At 45.7% G+C, this 21258-nt stretch overlaps 5 protein-coding genes across 5 annotated transcripts; 4 read left to right on the top strand and 1 right to left on the bottom strand.

The window, feature by feature from the left end:
* Positions 1–1034: 1034 nt before the first annotated feature.
* EDB91DRAFT_1079505 (uncharacterized protein) lies at positions 1035–6064 on the bottom strand (the record flags this gene model as incomplete). Its single annotated transcript, XM_041315138.1, has 18 exons — positions 1035–1788; positions 1846–1865; positions 1924–2345; positions 2402–2569; positions 2614–2732; positions 2785–2913; positions 2969–3357; positions 3401–3553; positions 3991–4360; positions 4411–4544; positions 4593–5013; positions 5072–5117; positions 5211–5266; positions 5313–5557; positions 5595–5611; positions 5673–5777; positions 5838–5870; positions 6028–6064. 18 exons carry the CDS (start codon positions 6062–6064, stop codon positions 1035–1037), a joined length of 3618 nt encoding a protein of 1205 aa, XP_041180334.1.
* A 1984-nt stretch (positions 6065–8048) lies between these two features.
* On the top strand, positions 8049–8448 carry EDB91DRAFT_1245273 (uncharacterized protein; the record flags this gene model as incomplete). Its single annotated transcript, XM_041322522.1, has 4 exons — positions 8049–8096; positions 8161–8238; positions 8303–8371; positions 8437–8448. The coding sequence occupies 4 exons, from the start codon at positions 8049–8051 to the stop codon at positions 8446–8448; spliced, it is 207 nt and encodes a 68-aa protein (XP_041180333.1).
* A 621-nt stretch (positions 8449–9069) lies between these two features.
* EDB91DRAFT_1245272 (uncharacterized protein) lies at positions 9070–10223 on the top strand (the record flags this gene model as incomplete). The annotated part of the gene is made up of 7 exons (XM_041322521.1): positions 9070–9209; positions 9264–9394; positions 9448–9659; positions 9708–9820; positions 9873–9879; positions 9929–10096; positions 10155–10223. The coding sequence occupies 7 exons, from the start codon at positions 9070–9072 to the stop codon at positions 10221–10223; spliced, it is 840 nt and encodes a 279-aa protein (XP_041180332.1).
* Positions 10224–11116: 893 nt separating this feature from the next.
* Positions 11117–14259, top strand: EDB91DRAFT_1048434 (uncharacterized protein; the record flags this gene model as incomplete). Its single annotated transcript, XM_041313402.1, has 10 exons — positions 11117–11662; positions 11709–11890; positions 11947–12133; positions 12163–12308; positions 12358–12529; positions 12603–12678; positions 12809–12991; positions 13045–13156; positions 13206–13948; positions 14009–14259. Coding segments are annotated over 10 exons (2598 nt in total), but the record flags the coding sequence as incomplete, so codon positions are not given.
* A 2065-nt stretch (positions 14260–16324) lies between these two features.
* EDB91DRAFT_1079503 (uncharacterized protein) lies at positions 16325–17872 on the top strand (the record flags this gene model as incomplete). Its single annotated transcript, XM_041315137.1, has 6 exons — positions 16325–16443; positions 16563–16674; positions 16877–16939; positions 17097–17183; positions 17353–17424; positions 17597–17872. 6 exons carry the CDS (start codon positions 16325–16327, stop codon positions 17870–17872), a joined length of 729 nt encoding a protein of 242 aa, XP_041180330.1.
* Between the last annotated feature and the right edge of the window lie 3386 nt (positions 17873–21258).

Below are 21258 nucleotides of genomic sequence, written 5' to 3'. Positions count from 1 at the left end.
TCAAAACAGTGAAGGGACCTCTTTTTTGCTCATTATCACTCCATGAGACATGTGACTCATTAGCTAATCTTTGCTTATAGAACATTAGCAAAATCATTATCAGTTGCCAAATAGCAGTTCAGAGGTATTATTGAGGCCATAAAGTGAATTGTGGATGTGTGAGATGCATTTTGTATCATGGAGTGATAGTGTCTCATGGACCAATTGATAACTGTAGATCTGGCCAACCTTGCACCCTGAATATTTATGCAGGCTGTCCTAAATTCTCTAATATAAAATGAGATTCCATACAGGAGTAAGTCTAGCCAACCTCACTCATGTAACCAAAGATGTATCTCATATGGGATAATATAAATGGTGACTGAATAAAAAATAAAAATACAGTCTACCTACACTCCTTACATGGTGACTAGGGAGGCTGGCTTAATGGGCCAATATGTTATTCATAGGGCGGCCGGCCATGGTCTACACACTGCACAGACTGGCTGGCCCAATGGAATATGTTATTCATAGGGCGGCCGGCCATGGTCTACATACTGCACAGACTGGCTGGCCCAATGGAATATGTTATTCATAGGGCGGCCGGCCATGGTCTACATACTGCACAGACTGGCTGGCCCAATGGGCCAATATGTTATCAGTAGCCCGGCCGGCCATGTCCTACATAATGCACAGACTGGCTGGCCCAATGGGCCAATATGTTATCAGTAGCCCGGCCGGCCATATCCTACATAATGCACAGACTGGCTGGCCCAATGGCCCAAACAGTGTTCAGTGGCGGCCGCCCCTGCCCTGCATATAGCATAGGGTAGCTGGCCCACTGGGCCAATATAATATCAGTAGGGCGGCCAACCATGGCCTACATGCTGTACAGACTGGCTGACCAATAGGCCAATAAGTTATCAGTGGGTTGGTCATTCCCTCTGTGCATACTGCTAACATCAATGTTACTCAAAATATACATGAAAATCGAGGTGTATATGACAACAAACTGCAAGAAGGGAATTCTAAGGTATTGTGCTAATGATAATGTCTCAGTTCTTATACTTCTTTGAAGCTACTTTGTCTCTGGCAGAGCGACGAGGAGGATTAGGAGGAGCAGATGTCTTCACCTTTTTCATGACTGAATCATCCACATCTGTTGCTGGGCGTTTACCCTTCCCTTTTCCCCCAGTGTTAGTACTGCTTGCCTTCTTTGATGTGGCAGCCCTCTCCTCAGTGATCCGAGATGCCTCAGCAACCCTCTTCTCCTCAGCAACCCTCTTCTCCTCAGCAGCCTTCTTCTCCTCAGCAACCCGAGCCTCCTCAGCCACCCTCTTTTCCTCTGCCACCCTTGCCTGCTCCACCTCCCTCCTCTCTTTCACCTGCCTTTTGTTCTCCAGACGCCTCATATGAACTTCTTCCCCCACTGTCATCTGCTTCTCATTACCATCTGGAAGCATTGCGTCCACCTTCACCTGGATTCTGGTAATTGCCTCTTCAACCTTGTCCCCTACCTCGATGCCAAGGATGGAGCCGCCCAAATATTGAGGTACATCATCTCCAGCCTCATCTGCTTCATACTCCTGAGTGCAGCGACACTCACGAAGGAGGAGTCCAAGGCCCAGGACAACAATCATACCCCAACCACGGGATTTGATGATATAGTTGCCTAGTTCCTCCAAAGCCACAACGGACAGCCTGAATATCATTGTGCATATTTTGAGGTAGATATGCCTCAGACCACGTCCAAGATGCCCAGACAGGCAGATGTTGCTTTCTAGCCTTGCCCTTAGGATCTGGAGTTTGCTTTTAAAAAAGAGTCAAATTTAATGCTGTATCACAAAAGTAGTGAATTATACATACTGTGTTGGAAAGTTTTTGAACTGTGGCCAACAGATGACGGTATGATGGGAGGTTAGAGAGGGATTGAAGATAACTGACTGTGTCACCACCCATATGGAATTTCGGGCAGGAATTGGAAAGAGATGGGGTGTGGCGTTCCAAGTCTTCCTCTTCGTCAGAAGAAAGATTGGCTTGGGGGGTCTTCTTCAGTACCTCGTCCTCATCCGATGATACTTCGACATATTTTCGGTTCTTCCTTGATTTTTTACTTACATCCCCCTTCTTAGCCAGTGAATCATAGAAGTCACCTTCCTTATACCCAACAAACCGTACAATTGGTTCATTACGGTTAGCACGATATTTCCAAAGTGAAAAAATCATACTGATAGCTTCCTTCTGCAGGTGAGAAGGATCCTTGATGACGACATTCCGAGGGATACAGTCCATGTCAAGGTAATGGTCTGGATCTTGGGTAATATGACCCCAGGGGACTGCAGCCCGAGGGTTGTTTGAGATGACCGCTGTTGAATGTAAGCCATCAGAAAAATACAGTACTTCGAAAATAGAAATGAATCACCATAAGCCTTTTGAAATACCTTTCGTACGACCTTCTGCTGGTTTTTGAGCATGAGAGATTCAAAGCCTGTTGGTAGGCAAGGATAGCCCTCATCGTCTACATCCACTGTTAAATCGGGCAACTTCTCATCTTCCTCGTCAGATTGGTCCTCAGGGTCTATGTCTGTCGCTAGATCATTAGCGATTAAATACATTACAGTATCCAAGACTTACTGTACTCGGCTTCATTCAGCCAGTCAGCAAGTCGGTCTTGCGACTCTCCAGCCCATTTCTTGTTTTCTTTGGAAGCCAGAGTAAAAGTTTTCTTCGCTGTCCTGGGACAGGATTCCCAGCTAAACCAATAGATTATTGATAGTGATGTCAATAGGAAAACATAACACTGACATGGTTGTTCCAGGCATTTTGCCCTCCCCTCGATCATGAGCTACGAGCATGACGACATGTAAACCCATAGTTCTTCCTGCCATCTTTATGAAGTCCTCCATGATTTTCTTCTGGTGTCGGCTGCGGTATCTGTAGATACACATGAGTTTTTCCTAAATATAGCAATGTAGTGTTAAAAACATACCTGTCCTTGGCGTCGGAATGAGCACCTTCCTGGTTCCACTTTTCTGCCACAAGTCTGAGCTCCTCATGTACATCTGGTGACAGGGCATTGTACCAGGACTGGACCAGCTTTGTCCTTGTCCCCATGGACCTTAGGTCAGAGGTGTCACGGTGCTTCTTGTCATACTCCCCAATTTCTTCTTTGAACAATTTCTGAGCGACATCAAAAGTCGAGAATTCAGTCTTGAATGCTGCAGCATCCAGAGGCTTATCATCCTGATGGTCTTTGACCATATCTACAGTGATGATGCCTGCACCAGATGTGAGTTTATGAGCTCCCTCGATGATTTTTTGCTCAAGATCACGGTCCTCGTCGTCCTCCAGAAAACGCAAGTAATATGTACGGATAGCCTATAAAATTAGATTAATATAGACAAAGAGACTGGAAGCTCACCTTCCGAACGTTATTGCCTGGAAGCATAGTCGAAGGATCCTTAGCCTCGTTGCTTTCAAGTATAGTATCTTTGATGTTTTTGAGGATTTGTGCCCTCTCAGCAGGGTTTCCTTTAGCTGAAACATAGGAAATCTCGTGCTCATCCAAAACAGCCTTGAATACATGTGTCCAGTCAGCCATTGTATGCAAAAATCTTGAGAATGCAGGCCGGTATAAGTTTGCAGAACGTGTAACCAGTCCCAACTCACTTGACAACAGATCAACAAACCATGTCACATGATTAAAACACGGTCACATGCTAATCATGACTTCACACAAAAATCACGTCTAAGTACATCTGGCTGACACAAAAATTCAATGACATTAGTTTATACACCAAACCTCAAGATTCACAAACACCAAACAAATCATTAATAAAACTAGTAACAGTGATCACATTGAGCAAAAGTAAGACTTGAGGTAAATATTGCTGAAAAACATATAAATCAAGCCAACTTTGAAGCCACAGGAATATCCAACCAAGTACCATCATGCTTCCTACCAGAATACAGTATGGTGGACCCTGGTGGCTGAGAGAACAAGTGGCTTACATTGCAAGAGTCATTTTTGCACTCAAAAATGTAACTCTTGTCCTTGCTCCCATTGACAAAGGCAGACCGCCATGAATTAGCCCAACCACATCCACTGCATTGGATAGGCAGGTGGTTGCCCCATGGACAGAACTCCAAATGAGCCCATGCAAACCTAGAGATCTTGAGGGCTCCCTCCATGACAGGTGTCAGCAGAAATACGTCAGAGTGGCGGCCAAGGTCACAGGACTGCGCAAGCATATCCTTGAATGCCAACCGAATTGGGCACCATCCAATGAGAACCTTCTCTGTGAATGCGAGGAGCAAATGAGAGGCGAAAGATGGTTGAAAGCGAGGGGCATTGAATGCCATGGTAGCGGTCAAGTTGTGTCTATTGAAACATTAGATCAAGCATGTCAAATAATGGTCAAATACACTTACCGAAGAACGGCGTCTTGCAAGCCAAGGAATGACTCGGAGATGGTGACAACTGAGCCGCAACACAGCATCCACAGGTATGATTCCTCAGCTTGGTCGATTATACCTTGCCAGGGGTGGAGAAGAATTTCCAAGAACTAGAACAGAAGTCAATAACGGTCATGTTGAAAAAAAAGAAAACTCACATCATTGACCGGAGTGCTGACATAGGCCGTTGGATCATCATCCCCATACCCGGTAAAAGGGTCTCCATATTGGTTGTCAGTGTGAGTGGACACGCCAATGACGACACGCTCCCAGACAAATGATTTCCCCAAACCTTTGATCATCTGGCGCACTTGATTTCGGTAGGGGGCAAGCTTGGCATCCGTAGCGATGTCGTAGTAGATCTCGAGGTATCTATCGAATGCTGGCACCAGAGAAGTAAGGCTTGAGGAATGTGTGAGCGAGCGCAAAAGGGCTAGCAGCTGGATGGAAGCCGACGAGGATAAGGTGGATGAAGAGGACAGGAGCAGCCGATATTTCGGCTTGCTCGGACACCTCAAGTGCGCCTTTGATGGCCAAGAACCTGTCCAACAATGGAAGGCCATTGGCGTTATAGAAACCCTGTAATCAAGTTATCTATGAGTTGTGAACAAATCAAAAGAAAATCAAAAAGACTCACAAAGTAGGCGCCGCGTTGTTCCATCTTGATATGGCAACAAATACACCTGAATGAGATGTCCTCTTGCAGGACTTTAGTGAGGATGTCAGGCGGCAGCTGCAGGCACATTTTGCAGACTACTCTGGGACACAGAGCGCACATGAAGAGAGTATTCTCTTCAGAGCGCTCTGCACCGTCCCTGCAGATGATGCAAAACTGAAAGACAAAGTAGATTGGCAAATAGAAGAGAAAGAAAACACACGCTAGATGCACCTCATTGTGAACAAAACTCTTCTCTAAGTCGCCACCTCCCACAGGTAAGGTACCCTTGGTAGTAGACGAAGCCTTCTTGCGCTGGCCTTGTCCTCCAGAAACACGTGTTCTTGAGGCCTTGAGGAGGACGCGTGGCGCTGAGCCACCGTTTGACTTCTTGGTGGTCATCTTGGTGCGGGCCATGGCTGCTGATGAGGGAGAGCAGGCAGAAAAGTTGTAGTCAGTACACCACACCTACAAACGCCAATAAAAATGAACAAAACAAACTCACATGAGAAAAAAGACTGGCTGATTAGCAAAACAGACGCGTTGAGAATTCAGATGCAGTGAGAACAGAGGACAAACTCACTTGACAAAAGAGGCGTAGACTGGCCGGTTAGCAAGACGCGTGAGAAAACAGATGCGTTGAGAACAGTGGACCACTCACAAGACGAAAGTCCTAGGTGCAGACTGGCTGGTTAGCAAAAGAGACACGTGAGAAAACAGACGTGTTGACAAAAGAGGACAAACTCACATGTCAAAAGAGACGCGTTAGCAGAAGAAGCGCCTTGAACAAAAGAGCAGGCAACAAAACACACTCAAGAGACGCGTTGAGAACAAAGACGCGTTGACGAAAGACACGTGTCCAAAACCAACCAAACATGCACGTGACATCAGCCAGCAAAGTCCGAATACACAGAAATTTGGACTTGGTGAAATTCAACCGTTCTTTCTGACTGCGGCAATACCCGGTGCAAACATGAACAAATAAATACATGTACTTCAACCATTCATATTCCTCCCACGGTTCATATTTCTCAACTTCAACCATGCTCACTCTATCTTTCCTTCTTGCACGCAACATATCAACTTGTTCTCTATCTTTCCTTCTTGCGCAACATATCAACTTGTTCTGTGCCTGTCCTTTGGCTACTTGCAGACTGCAGCTGCAAGTAGTCAAAGGCAGCGCTACAGTAATTTTTCAAGCGCACTATGTGACAAAGTAAGTTTTTTTTTACATGTCCTTCACTGTACTAACTTGCTGTTTGTGATTCACAGCTGTGCTTCATGCTGGCGCACTATCAAATCCTTTTGATTTGATAGTGCGCCTTAAGGTCAGTCTCTTAGCTTACTGACAATATACTAACTTGTTCTTTGTTATTCACAGCTATGCTTGATAGCTGGCACGCTATCAAAAAGGTCAGTCTCTTTTGATTACATCCACATCTGACATATGTCTTCAGGGAGCGGATTTGACTTTGGGATCTGGGGGATATTTACATGGCTATCTATGTCCCCAGGGACTGGCGGCTGTGACCTACAGCTATCTATGTCCCCAGGGACTAGCGGCTTTGACTTTGGGATGGGACTAGCGGCTGTGACTTTGGGATCTGAGGGATTTTTTCATAGCTATCTATGTCCCCAGGGACTGGCGGCTGTGATCTATAGCTATCTATGTCTCTAGGGACTAGCGGCTGTGACTTTGGGATCTGGGGGATTCTTTTACTAACTTGTTGACTAGCTTTTGCGCCTTCTTTGTTTGTTGATCTGGTCTTTTTCAGTTTTCAAATATACGCTGTACTAACATTGTTTCTTTGTCTAGCCTTTTATCACACTTTCTGTTTGACTGCGCCTACCCACTGGTGCCTTTACTTTTGTCTAGGTTTTGCGCCTCTCTCTTTCAGATTTTGCGCCTGCCTTGTTAAGCCCCATTTTTTCTTCTTCTTCAAGTATACCCCAGCACTAACCACATTTTTTTCTCTAGCTTTCCATAACAGTTTCTTGCTTTGCGCCTGTCTGGTTGAGTGGGTTTTTCTTCTTTCAATCATACTCTAACACTAACCGCATTTCTTTCTCTAGCTTTCTATATCATTTTTTGATTTCACCATTCCTTGGTTATTTTTCAAACTGGTAAGCGCCGGTTTAATATTCAATATCATACTGACTTCCACTACATTAGATTATTAGTTCCTGCGCATTTTACCTATATTTTGTACTCTAGGGTGCAAGGCTTGGATGGAGAGGGCCCCTCCATCCTTGTCTTGCATCACTTACATTAGTTTTTTGTCTTTGTTTGCCAACTTTGTACACTTTAGATTAGATATGAAGCCATAGCGCAAATGTACTGCCCTTTATGGGCATTTTGATGTCATGTGATCCTTAATTCTTGCCAAAAATAATTGTCACGTGATCGTGAGAGTGCACCTTAAAGGGTAATAATGTCTAGAGATTATATCTGTCTATGGCGACTGATAGGGTGCATCATGGTCATTGTTGCGTTTTTCACCCGGTATTCCAAAACATGAGCCCATGCCAGTACCACCGCCATCAAAACACAAGATGTTCGCATTCGCATTGCCAGCTGTTTAGTGGTGGCGACTGATAGGGTGCATGGTGGTCATTGTTGCGTTTTTACTATTGCCACTTATACACCCATTTTCGCCCTTCTCCATATCTCAGCGCTGTCAGTAACGGTGAGTTTGTTTACCAGGACTATCTATACCCTATGCTTCACTTACTGCATTATCATCCATATGTTGTTATTTACCAGGACTATCTATACCCTACAGCATCATTACTTGTTTCTCAAGGAAACTCCAGGAGCATGCCTAGCCCAAGACGTCGGATTTGGTAATGTTTTACTGTCAAAGATCAAGTCTTCTAACCGTCAAAGATTAAGTCTTTTAATTAGCTTAAATCTTGACTTTCACCTTAATTCACTCTACCAACACCACCATAGCAAGTCATGGACTACGTCAACCTCCAGAACGAAGATGAGATGCTTATTGACGAAGTGAGTAGTCAATTAGCTTAAATCTTGACTTTCACCTTCATTCACTCTACCAACACCACCATAGCAAGTCATGGACTTCGTCAACCTCCAGAATGAAGATGAGATGCTTATTGACGAACATGAATCCCAAATCACTAAAACGGTGAGTAGCGTATATCTTGTATTCATTTATATTTACACTTCATTCCTTCTTTCACACTACATAGGGAGAGATGGACGACGTCAGCCTCAATGACGAAGAGGCGATCCTCGTTGACCAAGACGACTCAAACAATGTGAGTTTATTATATTATATTTTGCTCCTATATATTGACACTGTACTCCTCCTACACTATCATAGGATATGGACTAAACATTGTACTACTATCATAGCTATCATACAACCACTTCTTTTTTTTTTCTGAGTTGTAGGTACCCTGTCATCGCGTTCGCATTGCCGGCTGTTTGGTGATGGCGACTGATAGGGTGCATCGTGGTCATTGTGGCGTTTGTTCTGTCGCCACTTATACACTCATTTTCAGCCGTCTCGATGACGCCACTAACATATACACTTTCATCGCTGTTGGTCACCATCGGTAGCGGTGCCTTTATTTACCAGGACTATCTATACCCTACAGTATCATTACTTGGCCCAGTGTCATTCTGGGACCATGCTTCACTTACTGCATTATCGAGGCATTCAATGCCCCTTGCTTTCAACCATCTTTCGCCTCTCATTTGCTCCTCGCATTCACAGAGAAGGTTCTCGTTGGACGGTGCCCAATTTGGTTGGCGTTCAAGGATATGCTTGCGCAGTCCTGTGACCTTGGCCGCCACTCTGACATATTTCTGCTGACACCCGAACATCTTGTCAAATATGCCTTAATTAGCGATAATTAGCCTAATCATGTTTATTTATAGACTCATTAATTACATCACAACTAAGTTTCAAGTCCGTGAGAACTTTGGTTCATTTTCTTTTTTTACATCCACCATGGAAGAGAACCTGAAGAGCCAGGCATCTGAAGTAAGGGAAGCTCTGAGTAGCAGGATCAGCAAGATACTTGGGAATTCATCTGAAATGGGTGTCCTGAAAGATGGGCAAGTGGTAACTAAGCTGTTGCATAAAGCTAGGTATCTATGGTGGATCATCAATTTTAGCTGAATTCTAATTGATTAATCTTTTAGAATGAGAATATCAGTGCACCTCCAGATTTGCTTGGCAACGCCGGATCACACTACATTTACCAATACATCAATTTCGGAATATGAAATTGATCAGGCCACACTAACTATTGCCCATGCAATGGTCAATCCCAGTGAGTGTCCCCAAATATTTCTAATTGTCATGAATTCTTAAGCAGAAGTATAGTCAATGTTGATTGGGATGTGGATCGATATGCTGACAGGGTCAAGTTGTCACCACCGAATCGGGATGGGTCAGCAACCTCCGAGCTGGAAAGGCTAAAGAAGTACTTCTCTGAGGCAGTGCTCAGCAAAATTTCAACTCCAGCCACCATTGTAGACAGGCATGGCAGAATTTTGATGGTTTACCTGCCCAATATTTTGTCACCTGCTCGCCTGGTATGTTTCTGGATGGGATTTTCCCTCAGGGACTGATTGATTAATTAGGAGTACGTTAACAATGCCACCTCAGGCTTACGAAATTCTCTTCTTGATACCCTGCTGCCCATTTCGGATCAAAAAAAGAGTTGGAGAGATGATGGCTTTGTGGTGCCAGAGGGGTGAATTTGGGGCTGGTAGGATTACTGTGTCACCTGCATATTTCATGCAAAGACAAGAGGTATTGTATTTTCAGTGCTGAATTTTCCCAGTTCTCACTTGGTTATTAGCGATTGATAGATCCTCTCGTAACGTCGGAGTCTTACAACTCAAAGGAGGTCCAAAAATGGCTAGAAGCTTTAACAACATCAGAACTTCTATGGAACTCCATTACTGCAGCAGTGGCACCAGAACTTTTTGAATCAGGCACCTCTGCATTTTCCAAGGTTGTCAAGGAGGTTCAGCAGCGAAAAAATAATTCGGCTCCAGTGGATTCTTGGCCCTCTATCTTTTCAGGGTTGGAAATCATTGCCAACCGAACAACCTTCAGCCACAGAGATCCTGGTGGATCTCTTCACTTTTTGATCTTCTAGTCAGTTTAGGTCGGAACCATCATGCAACTCTTTCTTTGGCCGATGTCCATGCAGAGCTAGACTATTCCCCTGGTGCAATGGTCTACATTGCCGGTAGGGTACTGGAGCACTCTGTGGGTCCTTGGATTAATGGAGAAAGAATTGTGGTTGCCCATTTTATGAAGGATGCTGTGCATGATAGAGTTAAAGTGCCAAGGCCAAGTTTTCCTTTGCAGAGGAACTTTTTAGAGTTGGTAGGGAGGAAACCCAAACCCGCGGGTCGGAGAGCCAATAAATTACAAATATAGTTAGGATAGGAACAGGACTGTTTTAGGGTGTGTGGGCGGTGGTGGTGGTGGACTGCCCGGATAATGTCAATGTTCTTGTTGTTTTGTCCCCTTTGACAGACTCTCGATTTCATGAGCTCGCAAATCACACCAAGGAATAGAAACAGGGTCAGAGTCCAGCCATCTTCATCTGGAACTCGCCCATCAAAGAGAAAAAGAGGGGCTTATAAATATGCATATATCCCTTCAAAAACTCGGAGGGGAAAAGATTCGTGGAAAGAAGCTAATGCTTCATTTGTCTATGAGGACTCTGATAGTGAGATAGAAGTGGTTTCACCATCAAAACAAATCAGGCATCACCATATTGAAGATCATATACCGCTGGAATACAACACAGAGGTTCATGGTGATTTTTGGATGGGAGGGAAAAGAAAAACAAAAGTGAGTTTGTTGAATTTTGGAGTCTCAAGTTTTTAAAAAAAATCATGTGCAGGCCCAAAATGATTTCCTTCGAGATTATTTGCCTTGGCGCACTGAATATCTTTCAGTGTTATTGGAGTTAGAGCAGCTGGTGAACAATGGGAAATGCGAAGATTGTGGAGAAGGAGAGGGGTTGATCCGGTGTTTGTCTTGCTCAGGAACACATGCTTGGTGTTCTTCTTGTGTTCTTAAAGCTCATCAACACAACCCCTTCCACAACCTTCAACTCTGGAATGGCAGGTTCTACGAGACTACTACCCTGCAGGCTCAAGGGTATATAATGTATCTTGGCCATGGGGGGGAACCTTGCCCCAATCTCTCACATCAGCCAGACCCATCTCCCTGGGAAGATCTTGGGTCCATGGAAGATGTGTTTGCACAGGAGGAGGGGGATACAATTAATGACACGCAGTCAGGAGTATCTAACCTGGTCATTGTACACTCTACTGGTGTTTACTCACACAGTGTATCATGGTGCTGGTGTCCTGGAGCTGAGAAGGCACATCATCTCCATCTCATGAAAGCAAGGTTATTTCCTGCCAGTATCACTCGCCCTCGATCTGCTTTCACATTCGATGTCCTGGATAACTTCCTCATAGACACTTTGGAGTGCAAGACTTCAGCCATGAGTTTCTATCAAAAGCTCCGTCGGTTCACAAACAATGCTTTCCCTGATAAAATACCAGTGAGTAATTTTATATGATTGTGTGCCCTGCTGATAGGACAAAAAGGATCGATACCGTGAGCTTATGCGAGTGTCACGTATATGGCGGGATTTGGTCAATAGAAAAAGGTTCGGGTTTGGACATGACACGGAACGGTCCCCTGGTCCAGGGGATTTAGCCCTTTATTGCCCAACATGTCCACAACCTGGAATCAACTTGCCAACGTCTTGGAGATATGACTATGAAGAGTAAGCTGACTCATAACTATTGCAGTAGTATGTCACTCATTATTGGTCTGTGGTAGGTGGTTAGTTATGCGAAGATATGTGGTCGATGGAAATTTCACAGCACAACATATGAAAATGAAAATTCCGGAAGACGATGTTTCTCTAGCAGATGGAAAGGGATACATGGTAACAGAGGGACCTTATCAAGCTCACATCCATGATTCTGTAGAAGAGAAAGAGGCAAGTGATGATTTTGAACGATTGGTTACTCCTGACTTATAATATTTTTGAAGAAATCCACTTGCAGCAATCATCGGGCAGTGAATGCAACAAACATCCAAAGAAGCAACCTTAGAGCTACAGGGGTTGGGGCAACAGCATGTGCCAGGCATGGATGCTTTGTTCCTCACACAGTGGTGGACTTTCAAAAGGGAGAGCGGTCTGTAATTGTTTTGTTGTTTCAGACAATGGACTGACCCTGTAGTCAGGCACATGAACATGGACTATTCCATTTGCAATGCGGTTAAATATACACCCGAACATATTGGCAGTATGCTCATCATCTATGATGTTGCATGTCAGTGGAGTATTCACTTTGCTGAACGGGTGGACCAAAGCTATCATCTGTCCCTTCCCGAGGGGACCGAAATATTACCTGCAGTTGGCAAGTTTCATTTGAGCGCACATAAGCTTCAATGCTTTCCTAGGTTCAGCCTGAATTTTATGACCGGAGCCAGGCATATTGATGGGGAAATATTGGAGACGCTCTGGGCTCCTTTCAACAAGATTTCCCCTACTGCAAGATCCATGTCTTTGGCTCACCGAAAGGAAGTTTTGGATGACCATATGCGGGATTCCAATTGGAAGAAGCTGGTTGGCATTGGCAAGTCCAATTTATTCTGGTTTCTGTTACTTCGCCTGACATAAACTTGGCAAAAGTCAAGTCATTACTCAAAAAGTATCGTCAAGCCCTACAGGGTGTTAGTGACACTCAGGGTCCATATGAGGAATTAACCAAATCGCTTGACTTGGATGATGTTCAGGAGTGGAAAAAGGCAGCCAAAAAAGCGGCTCAGGACCGTGGAGAGCTTCTTGACATCTATCAGCTTAAAATGGACAAAGGTAGGTCTTACGTTGTGGACATTGATTTTGCCCTGATGGAAAATAATTCAAAGCACCCTCTATGGCTGAAATACGTCTCAGATTGACTGAAAATGAACTATCTGCTAATGGTAGGACTGGGTCTGTTGCATGGTTGATCGAGGGTATAAATATAGAAAATTCTCAGTAAGGTATTTTAACTTTGGGATTGGATTGACTTAAATTGTGTTACTAGAGATGCCTTGAGATTGTCTATAAGGCAGCTGCCCCAGGATCCGACTGCTTCTCAGAGAACCGCGATTGAAGAAAAAAGGCAAAAGCTCATGGCACGGATTATTAAGTTCCATGAGGCTGCAGAGGTCATGACTAATGGTATGGAATTGAAGGGAGGTGAAGGAGCACCACTGGACAACCCTGAACTGTGCCTGGAGGAGGCTGACATATCCAATATGGAAGATCCAGAGGAAGAGGACATTTTGGACTTTGACAGTAATATTGACTCACCTGCAGAAGTCACTGAGATTTGGATGCCATCATGGGCAACCTCTGGTCACATCATGGATGATGTCATCTTGGCATTACGTCAAGAAGAACTCGAGCTTCAGAAGGGCCAAGCAAACGACTGCCTGGAAAAGCTTCGTCAAGCCCTGGGTGATAGATCAGTTGTCTTTCGGGAGAAAATACACTCCAACAAATCAGTCCATCACCAGGGCACTAGATCTAAAAAGGAACTTCAAATGATAACTCTCTCCATCAACAGACATGCAAGAGGCTACAGCCGGGCAAGGGCTGCAATGCTCCACCTAGGGGCTGACTCTGATACAGTGGCAGTGTATCAACCCCTAAAGCCTCAGGACCTAGTGGTGAGCAAAGAAGTCACAGAAGAAAACAGACATGGGCAGGGTTCAGATAAATTGGCTTGGTTTTGGAGGATCAACAATGCAGAGGACAGTCAGAAGAACGTATGGATGAATGAGTGTAAGTTTCATTGTGATCTGTTTTTTATCAAGTGAATTAGCTTATATTCCCCATTTCCAGTTTATCGTGTGAATTGGTTGAAAGCTAAAGCAAGGTACGACTGTTGGTCAGAAGAACTGAAATTGGTACAACATGAAATGTTTTGGACCATATCCTGGTTTCGGACACAGGAGGAGAGGTGGAGAGTTTGGGCAGATGAAAGCATCAAGAATGGGAATAGGGCATATGCTGAGAGGCAGGCATCTATGTGGGCAGAATTTTCAGCTCAGGGCCTCGAGAATTTTGAAGGAAAATTACTTATAACAAGTTGATAGTTCACGAGTTGATAAGCTAATGTAATGTTGATCTTCCTGACTTGTAAAAAAAGTGTGATGTGAGTATTCAGAATGTAAACAGATTCTGGCCTAGTAGGCCTGCCCAGCTCTGTGGTATGTGGGCTGTGGCCGGCCGCCCCATGAATGATTTTTTGCTGGGCCAGCCCCCCCTTACTGTCTGCAGGAAGGGGCCGGCCGGCATCATGTGGGCATCTGGCCCAGCAGGCCTGTCCATTTCTGTAGTATGTGGTATGTGGCCGGCCGGCCTAGGAATGAATTCATGCTTGGCCAGCCTCCCTTTGCAGCCTGCATAGATGGGCCGGCCAGCGGGCTTTGGGCATCTGGCCCAGTGGCCTGCCCACCCCCTGCAGTATGTGGAGAGTGACCGGCCGGCCTCAGAATAAATTCTTGCTGAGCCAGCCTCCATGTGCAAACCGCAGGCCATGGCCAGCTGATGTGCTGTGGGCATCTGGCCCAGTAGGCCTGCCCACCCCTGCAGTATGTGGAGAGTGGCCGGCTGGCCTAGGAATAAATTCTTGCTGGGCCAGCCTCCATGTGCAACCTGCAGGTCATGGCTGGCCGATGTGCTTTGGGCATCTGGTCCAGTGGCCTGCCCACCCCTGCAGTATGTGGGAGGTGGCCGGCCGCCCTAGAAGTGGAACTTGACTTAGTGTGGTTAAGTGTGATGATAAGGGGTACTCCATAAATGTGTTAGATAATGAGTGTATAACCCACTGGAGCTTTACTGAGTGGTTGGGTCAGAATGGGGAGGGGGTGTACTCTATACATCAATTGTAAGGGCAAAGGTGCCAGTCTCCAACTCTCCTTCGTGGTCAATTCTGTGGACAGATAAAAGACAAAAGTACTGAGCAAGTATGTCCCAAGAGTCCACAAATTGACTCTAGCACATGCAATTCTGATGGAATCCTTATGTATGTTTTATTTAGGTTCCCCCCAACATAATACACAGTGCCATATTTTTGTTTTGAAGAAAATCCAAGTAGATCTCTTCCCATGGCCAACTTATTGGTGCTGGAGGCTAGTTTTGTGGTTGGCTCTAAAGGTCAGATCACCACATAAAGTTCTGGAATGCAGTATGCAGAAGTAAATGAATGTGTCATAAGCTATAAATTGAGCACACTACACACCCACTCCAATAAATATCTCTCCAAATGTACTGAAATTTGCTTCAAAATGAAAACTTTAAAATCTATGAATACTATTGTCAAATTTGTTATGTGTCCTACTAGCTCTTGTCTCACATGTATGCCAGCAGTATGTCCCATCCATGCAGACCATAAAAGGAGGCTGACCCAGTAAGAATTCATTCCTAGGCCGGCCGGCCACACTCCACATACTGCAGGGGTGGGCAGGCCACTGGACCAGATGCCCAAAGCACATCGGCCGGCCATGACCTGCAGGTTGCACATGGAGGCTGGCCCAGCAAGAATTTATTCCTAGGCCGGCCAGCCACTCTCCACATACTGCAGGGGTGGGCAGGCCACTGGGCCAGATGCCCAAAGCCTGCTGGCCGGCCCCTTCCTGCAGACAGTAAGGGGGGACTGGCCTACTCAGCCAGATATGAGAAGCAAACCGGCCGTCCCCTTCCCACAGACTGCTACTGTGGGCTGGCCTACTGTGCCAGAAACCAGCAGCATGCCAGCCAGTCACCCCATACAGCCTGCATGACCAGGCCTACCCACATGTCAACCACAGCCTGGATATGTATATAGGTAGTCTGCATCACCAGCCTACACAGATACTGCAGAGATATCATTCTGTATATAGGACACCGGCCTGCCAGGGTTCTGCATGACCGGCCTATACAGGCAGTGCATGGGCCGGCCGGTGTCCTGTACACCTGGTTTTGCAGGTCAATGTACACGTCCTATCAACAGGTTCTGCAGTACATATGACTGAAGGGTCTGGTGTACCATACCCGTGCTATACCCTATATGCCATCAAGGTCTTTCGAACACTGCACGCCCTCAAAGCCGCGAACTACGACATCCTCGATGCGCCTTGACACGTTCCTTTTCCTACTAATAAGGCACGCATCCTCATGTATACATCCTGCTTTCACGCGGACACATCTAACAAGGGCTTCACTGCTCAACCAATCCCGAACCCACAACTACTGGCGATCCTGATCAGCAACCATAGCACACGCACAGCTCGCAGGTGCATTGACTTTTGTCTAGCGAAGACTCAATACTACCCAGAGCTGAACCTCTTTACAGCGGAGCCCTCGGCGACCCGCCACCTAAGAAGCGCACGTGTTCTTCTCATTCCATATCCAGCTCATCCTTAAAACTCAACCCCGAGCATGGGAAACGCAAATTAGATAAGGATAATGCTGAGGAAGGAGAGTATGGTGGGAGCGATGTGGACTTGAAGGATGGGCAGCAAGTCGTAGGTCGCATTCTTGTGCTTGTGGACGAGCATCGTAATAATTCGGATGTCCCGGCATGTATCTGAGGGCACTACCACCGACATAAGTGGCATAGCGATTTCGTGTATCTATACTAGTAGATTTACGATGGCTCTCAAACGTTCATTACCTGCAGCTGTGCGTCTCTTCCAGTATTCTTCCAATTTAAACCACATCTCATAGTACTCAGTCACTCATCAAGCCCCGCGATCCCCAAACTCTACTTCCTCGTCGTCGGGTGATGGGGTATGAATCAGACATCCATGATGCATGAGATGTAGGTATGTGGATATAGTGCACTATGAGGTTTACCTATGACATGATTCACTGGAATGCACTAATCGCGTTCATCTTCAGCACGAAACCATGCACTGGATAAGCATGAAGTACTGATTCGAATCAGTACCTCATTGTCGAGGCTACCGACATGTTTTCTCCGGTTGCTAGTTTGGAGTCTTTGCTTAAAACCAGAGAGCTTGGTGAAAGGATGGTGAGCCTTGCCAGTCTAGAAAACTGCAGCGACAAAATTTGACTCGTGCCAGAAACAACATTGTGGAGAACAGATTCAAGTCTTGTCTTTTGGCGTCTACCAATGGAGATGCGACGTTGATCAATATGTTGTGAAGCGGATAAAATGGCGAGTACACACACCTTTGTAGCTTACTCCTCCAGTATGGTGGAAGATCCAGATGTCCCACGGGGTCTGTGGGCGTCGCGCTGAGGCCATTGATGTCAGTTGACTCTGAATACAAGCAGGACACAGGATAGACTTACATGTCTTATTTCCAGGCGAGGCAAGATGACTGGTACTGCTGCCCTACTGAAGACAGAATATTAATCAGGTTGAACGGCATTTGACGCGTCTAGAGTCTGACTATGTTGACTTCTATGAAATAAACGAAGCTTTCGCATCTCAAGACTGTTTACAGCGTCCAGAAGGCTGCCTTGTCATTTGACAAAGCGAATGTCAATGGGGTGCGATCCCGATCGAACACCCACTCAGATGCGGTACTTTTCTGTATCTGTTATGTCTTGATGTATCTTCGTCACAGCGGGAGCACGTCAAATTGCTACTGGCTGCCTGAATATTGCAAACAACGCAATGTGCAAGTGTTCGTCGCCAGCATGTGCATTGGTCCAGGAATGGGCATGGCAGCTGTATTCGTCAGCGAACACTGAATACGTAGTACGTGTGTCATATGTATTGGTTTTGCTCACACGTTAAGCTGTGATAAAGCATATATCCTCACAGATTGCCTAAACGTGGAGTCTGTCATGACGAGCACCGTAAATGTGGTGAGATGTGCATTTCAGCACTCTATGGTCTTACACTGACTGACATCCGTCGACAATAAAAATCAGAATGCTTCGAGTGACACAACATAATACCTCAAGGCGCAATTCAAAATGGTGCCGCGTCAATGCTGCGTCTGCATGAGGATACTTTGGCGTCCAAGAACGACCGTGTCACGGCAATAATGATTTTATAGTTTATTTCACATGACGCGGTCATGACATGCCCGCCATGGAGTAGGGCTAGTGCCGCGTCAATGCTGCATCTGCATGAGAATACACTGGCGACCAATATTCAAGAATGCCCGTGTCACGGCCGCGGCAGGCTCGTGGCCCATTGTCATTGGCTTGCTCCACACTCGGTGGCTCTTGGTTAAGCCTCTACCGATATGATCAAGAGATTCCGCATTCTCATGATGCTAGCGTTAATGCTGTTTTTCGAACTTACGGATTAATATTTTAACGAGCAGCAGCTATAAAGCGCATGATCATGGAACTGACGAACGAACGAACGAAAAACAACTTGCGCTTAGCTTAACACTGGTTATAGGCTCGCACTTTTAAACGGTAAGAGTCAACTCATCAACCTGTAGCTGTAGATCCGACTTATGACACTGATAGTCTAGATGAATCTCTCGGCAATAATTCTCCTGGCATTAACAGCTGTCAGTCCTCTTAGTGCAAGAGCCATGCCGAACTCAGACGACACGTGCGGTCCCATCTCATGCCAATGGTTGAGGTGTGGGGAAGTGTGTACGGGATATGCCGCAGACCACAGAGGTTGCGACCAGAACCGAGTCCCGAGGGATGAATTGTTATGTTGTCATAATTCGTAGGGGTGTGGAGAGGACATTAAGTGGTGCAAACGGGGAGAGTAGCAGCAGGGAGTGCCGGGGGTTGGGATCTGAATTCCTCCACTGTATATTCACTTTTCGTTTGATGAAGGGTCTAATTCGTCTGAATCAGAGAGCTTGGAATCTTAACTCTCTGTTGTCCACAACACCACGTTCAGGCAGTTGGATTTTTTTCAGCTTGCGGCTCAGTTTTATCCCTGAAAGTGTCTTGTTGTGATTCAATTGCTCTGCACTCGGCTGGCTCTTGGTTAAGCCTCTACCGATGACCAGATTCTGCATTCTCATGATGCTAGCGTGAATGCTGTTTTTCGAACTTGCGGATTAATATCTTGACGAGCAGCAGCTATAAAGCCCATGAACACAGAACTGACGAATGAATAACAAAACCACGCTGAGCTTGACACTGTAGGTGGTGAATCCAATTAAATTCAGTAAGCGAATCAGATCATATTGTCCTAAGATTCACATTATAAGGTGCTGAAATGCCCTCTGAAAGTATGCTGAATGGTACTCTGAGAATCACGCCATCGAGACTGAAACCATGCTCTAAATGTCATTGCGCACTAATTATCATGTGCTAGCGCTCTGAATCATGGACTGGAGTGAATAGTTCACTATGAGTACGACAAGTAAATCACATGTGGGCACATCGAAGGCAGCGCAGGTCCACAAAAAGAACAGAGAGACGGGATGAGAAAGAGGTTTAAGAGTTCTGGACAAGGGTCCAGAGACTCGCACTCCATGTCCTTCGATGCACATACTTGCTGGCGAGGACGTGGTGGCTACACGAAACACTTTGTCCCGCTGGTACATGAGAGTATGTCCTGATGGGCGAACGAGCGAAACAATTTTCTTGGTGAGAGAGCCTTCGAAATGATACTGGGAGGTTGCGCGAGTGGTGGAGTTGTTGCATCGAGATGTAGAGCGCGTACTAAACTGTGGGAGGAATCAAACAAGCATGGATGCCCAAAAATTGAAAACAGCCAATTCGGACGTGCGCACCAACAGGACCACCCTGGTGAAGGACGCAGTCAAATCTTACGCACCAATAATTGCAGAAAACAAACATATGAGGCTTGTTCCGAGAGGAACATCGACAACTTTCGTTTTGGGAGACGTCCGTCATTCTTGCCCTTCTTGTCTGATGACGGCTGAATGCGACTTTCCCTATCAAGTATGTCTTGATGTGCCAGTATCTTCGTCACAGCGGGAAGCACATCAAATTGCTGCTGGCCACCTTAACATTACAAAACAATGCAATGTGCGAGTGTTCGTCGCCAGCATGTGCATTAGTTCAGGAATGGACATGGCAGTTGTATTCATCCGTGAACACTGAACTTTCGAATTCCCTAGTACCGCTACACGTGCATATATGTCATGTGTATTGGTTTTGCTCACACGTTAAGCTGTGATAAAGCATATATCCTTGCAGATTGCCTAAATGTGGAGTCCGTATATGACGAGCACCATAAATGTGGTGAGATATCTATTTCAGCACTCTATGGTCTTACGCCGACTGACATCCATCGGTAATAAAAATCAAAATGTTTCGAGCGACATAACATGATACTTCAAGGCGCAATTCAAAATGGTGCCGCGTCAATGCTGCGTCTGCATGAGAATACCTTGGCGACCAATATTCAAGAATGCCCGTGTCACGGCCGCGGCAGGCTCGTGGCCCGTTGTCATTGGCTTGCTCCACACTCGGCGGCTCTTGGTTAAACCCCCACTGATGATCAAGAGATTCTGCATTCTCATGATGCTAGCGTTGATTCTGCTTTTTGAACTTATGGATTAATATTTTAACGAGCAGCAGTTATAAAGCGCATGAGCACGGAACTGATGAACGAACGAATAAAAAACGACTTGCACTTAGCCTAACACTGGTTATAGGCTCGCACTTTTCGACGGTAAGAGTCAACTCATCAACCTGTAGTTGTAGATCCAACTTATGACACTGATAGTCTAGATGAATCTCCCGACAATAATTCTCCTGGCATTAACGGCTGTCAGTCTTCTTAGTGCAAGAGCCATGCCGAACTCGGACGCCACGTGCGGTCCCATCTCATGCCAATGGTTGAGGTGTGGGGAAGAGTGTACGGGATATGTCGCAAATCACAGAGATTGCGACCAGAACCGAGTCCCGAGGCGTATATTGTTATGTTGTCATAATTTGTAGGGGTGTGGAGAGGACATTAAGTGGTGCAAACGGGGAGAGCAGCAGCAGGGAGTGCCGGGGGTTGGGATCTGAATTCCTCCATTGTACATTCACTTTTCGTTTGATGAAGGGTCTAATTCATCTGAATCAGAGGGCTTGGAATATCAACTCTTTGTTACCCACAAATAACACCATGTTCAGGCAATTGGATTTTTCAGCTTGCGGCTCAGTTTTATCCCTGAAAGTGTCTTGTTGTGATT

Source organism: Suillus paluster, assembly GCF_016628075.1.
Source record: "Suillus paluster strain FC165 chromosome Unknown EDB91scaffold_10, whole genome shotgun sequence".
Lineage (NCBI taxonomy): Eukaryota > Fungi > Basidiomycota > Agaricomycetes > Boletales > Suillaceae > Suillus > Suillus paluster.
Note: the sequence above shows the minus strand (reverse complement) of the source record. Positions and strands in the feature narration are given on the sequence as shown.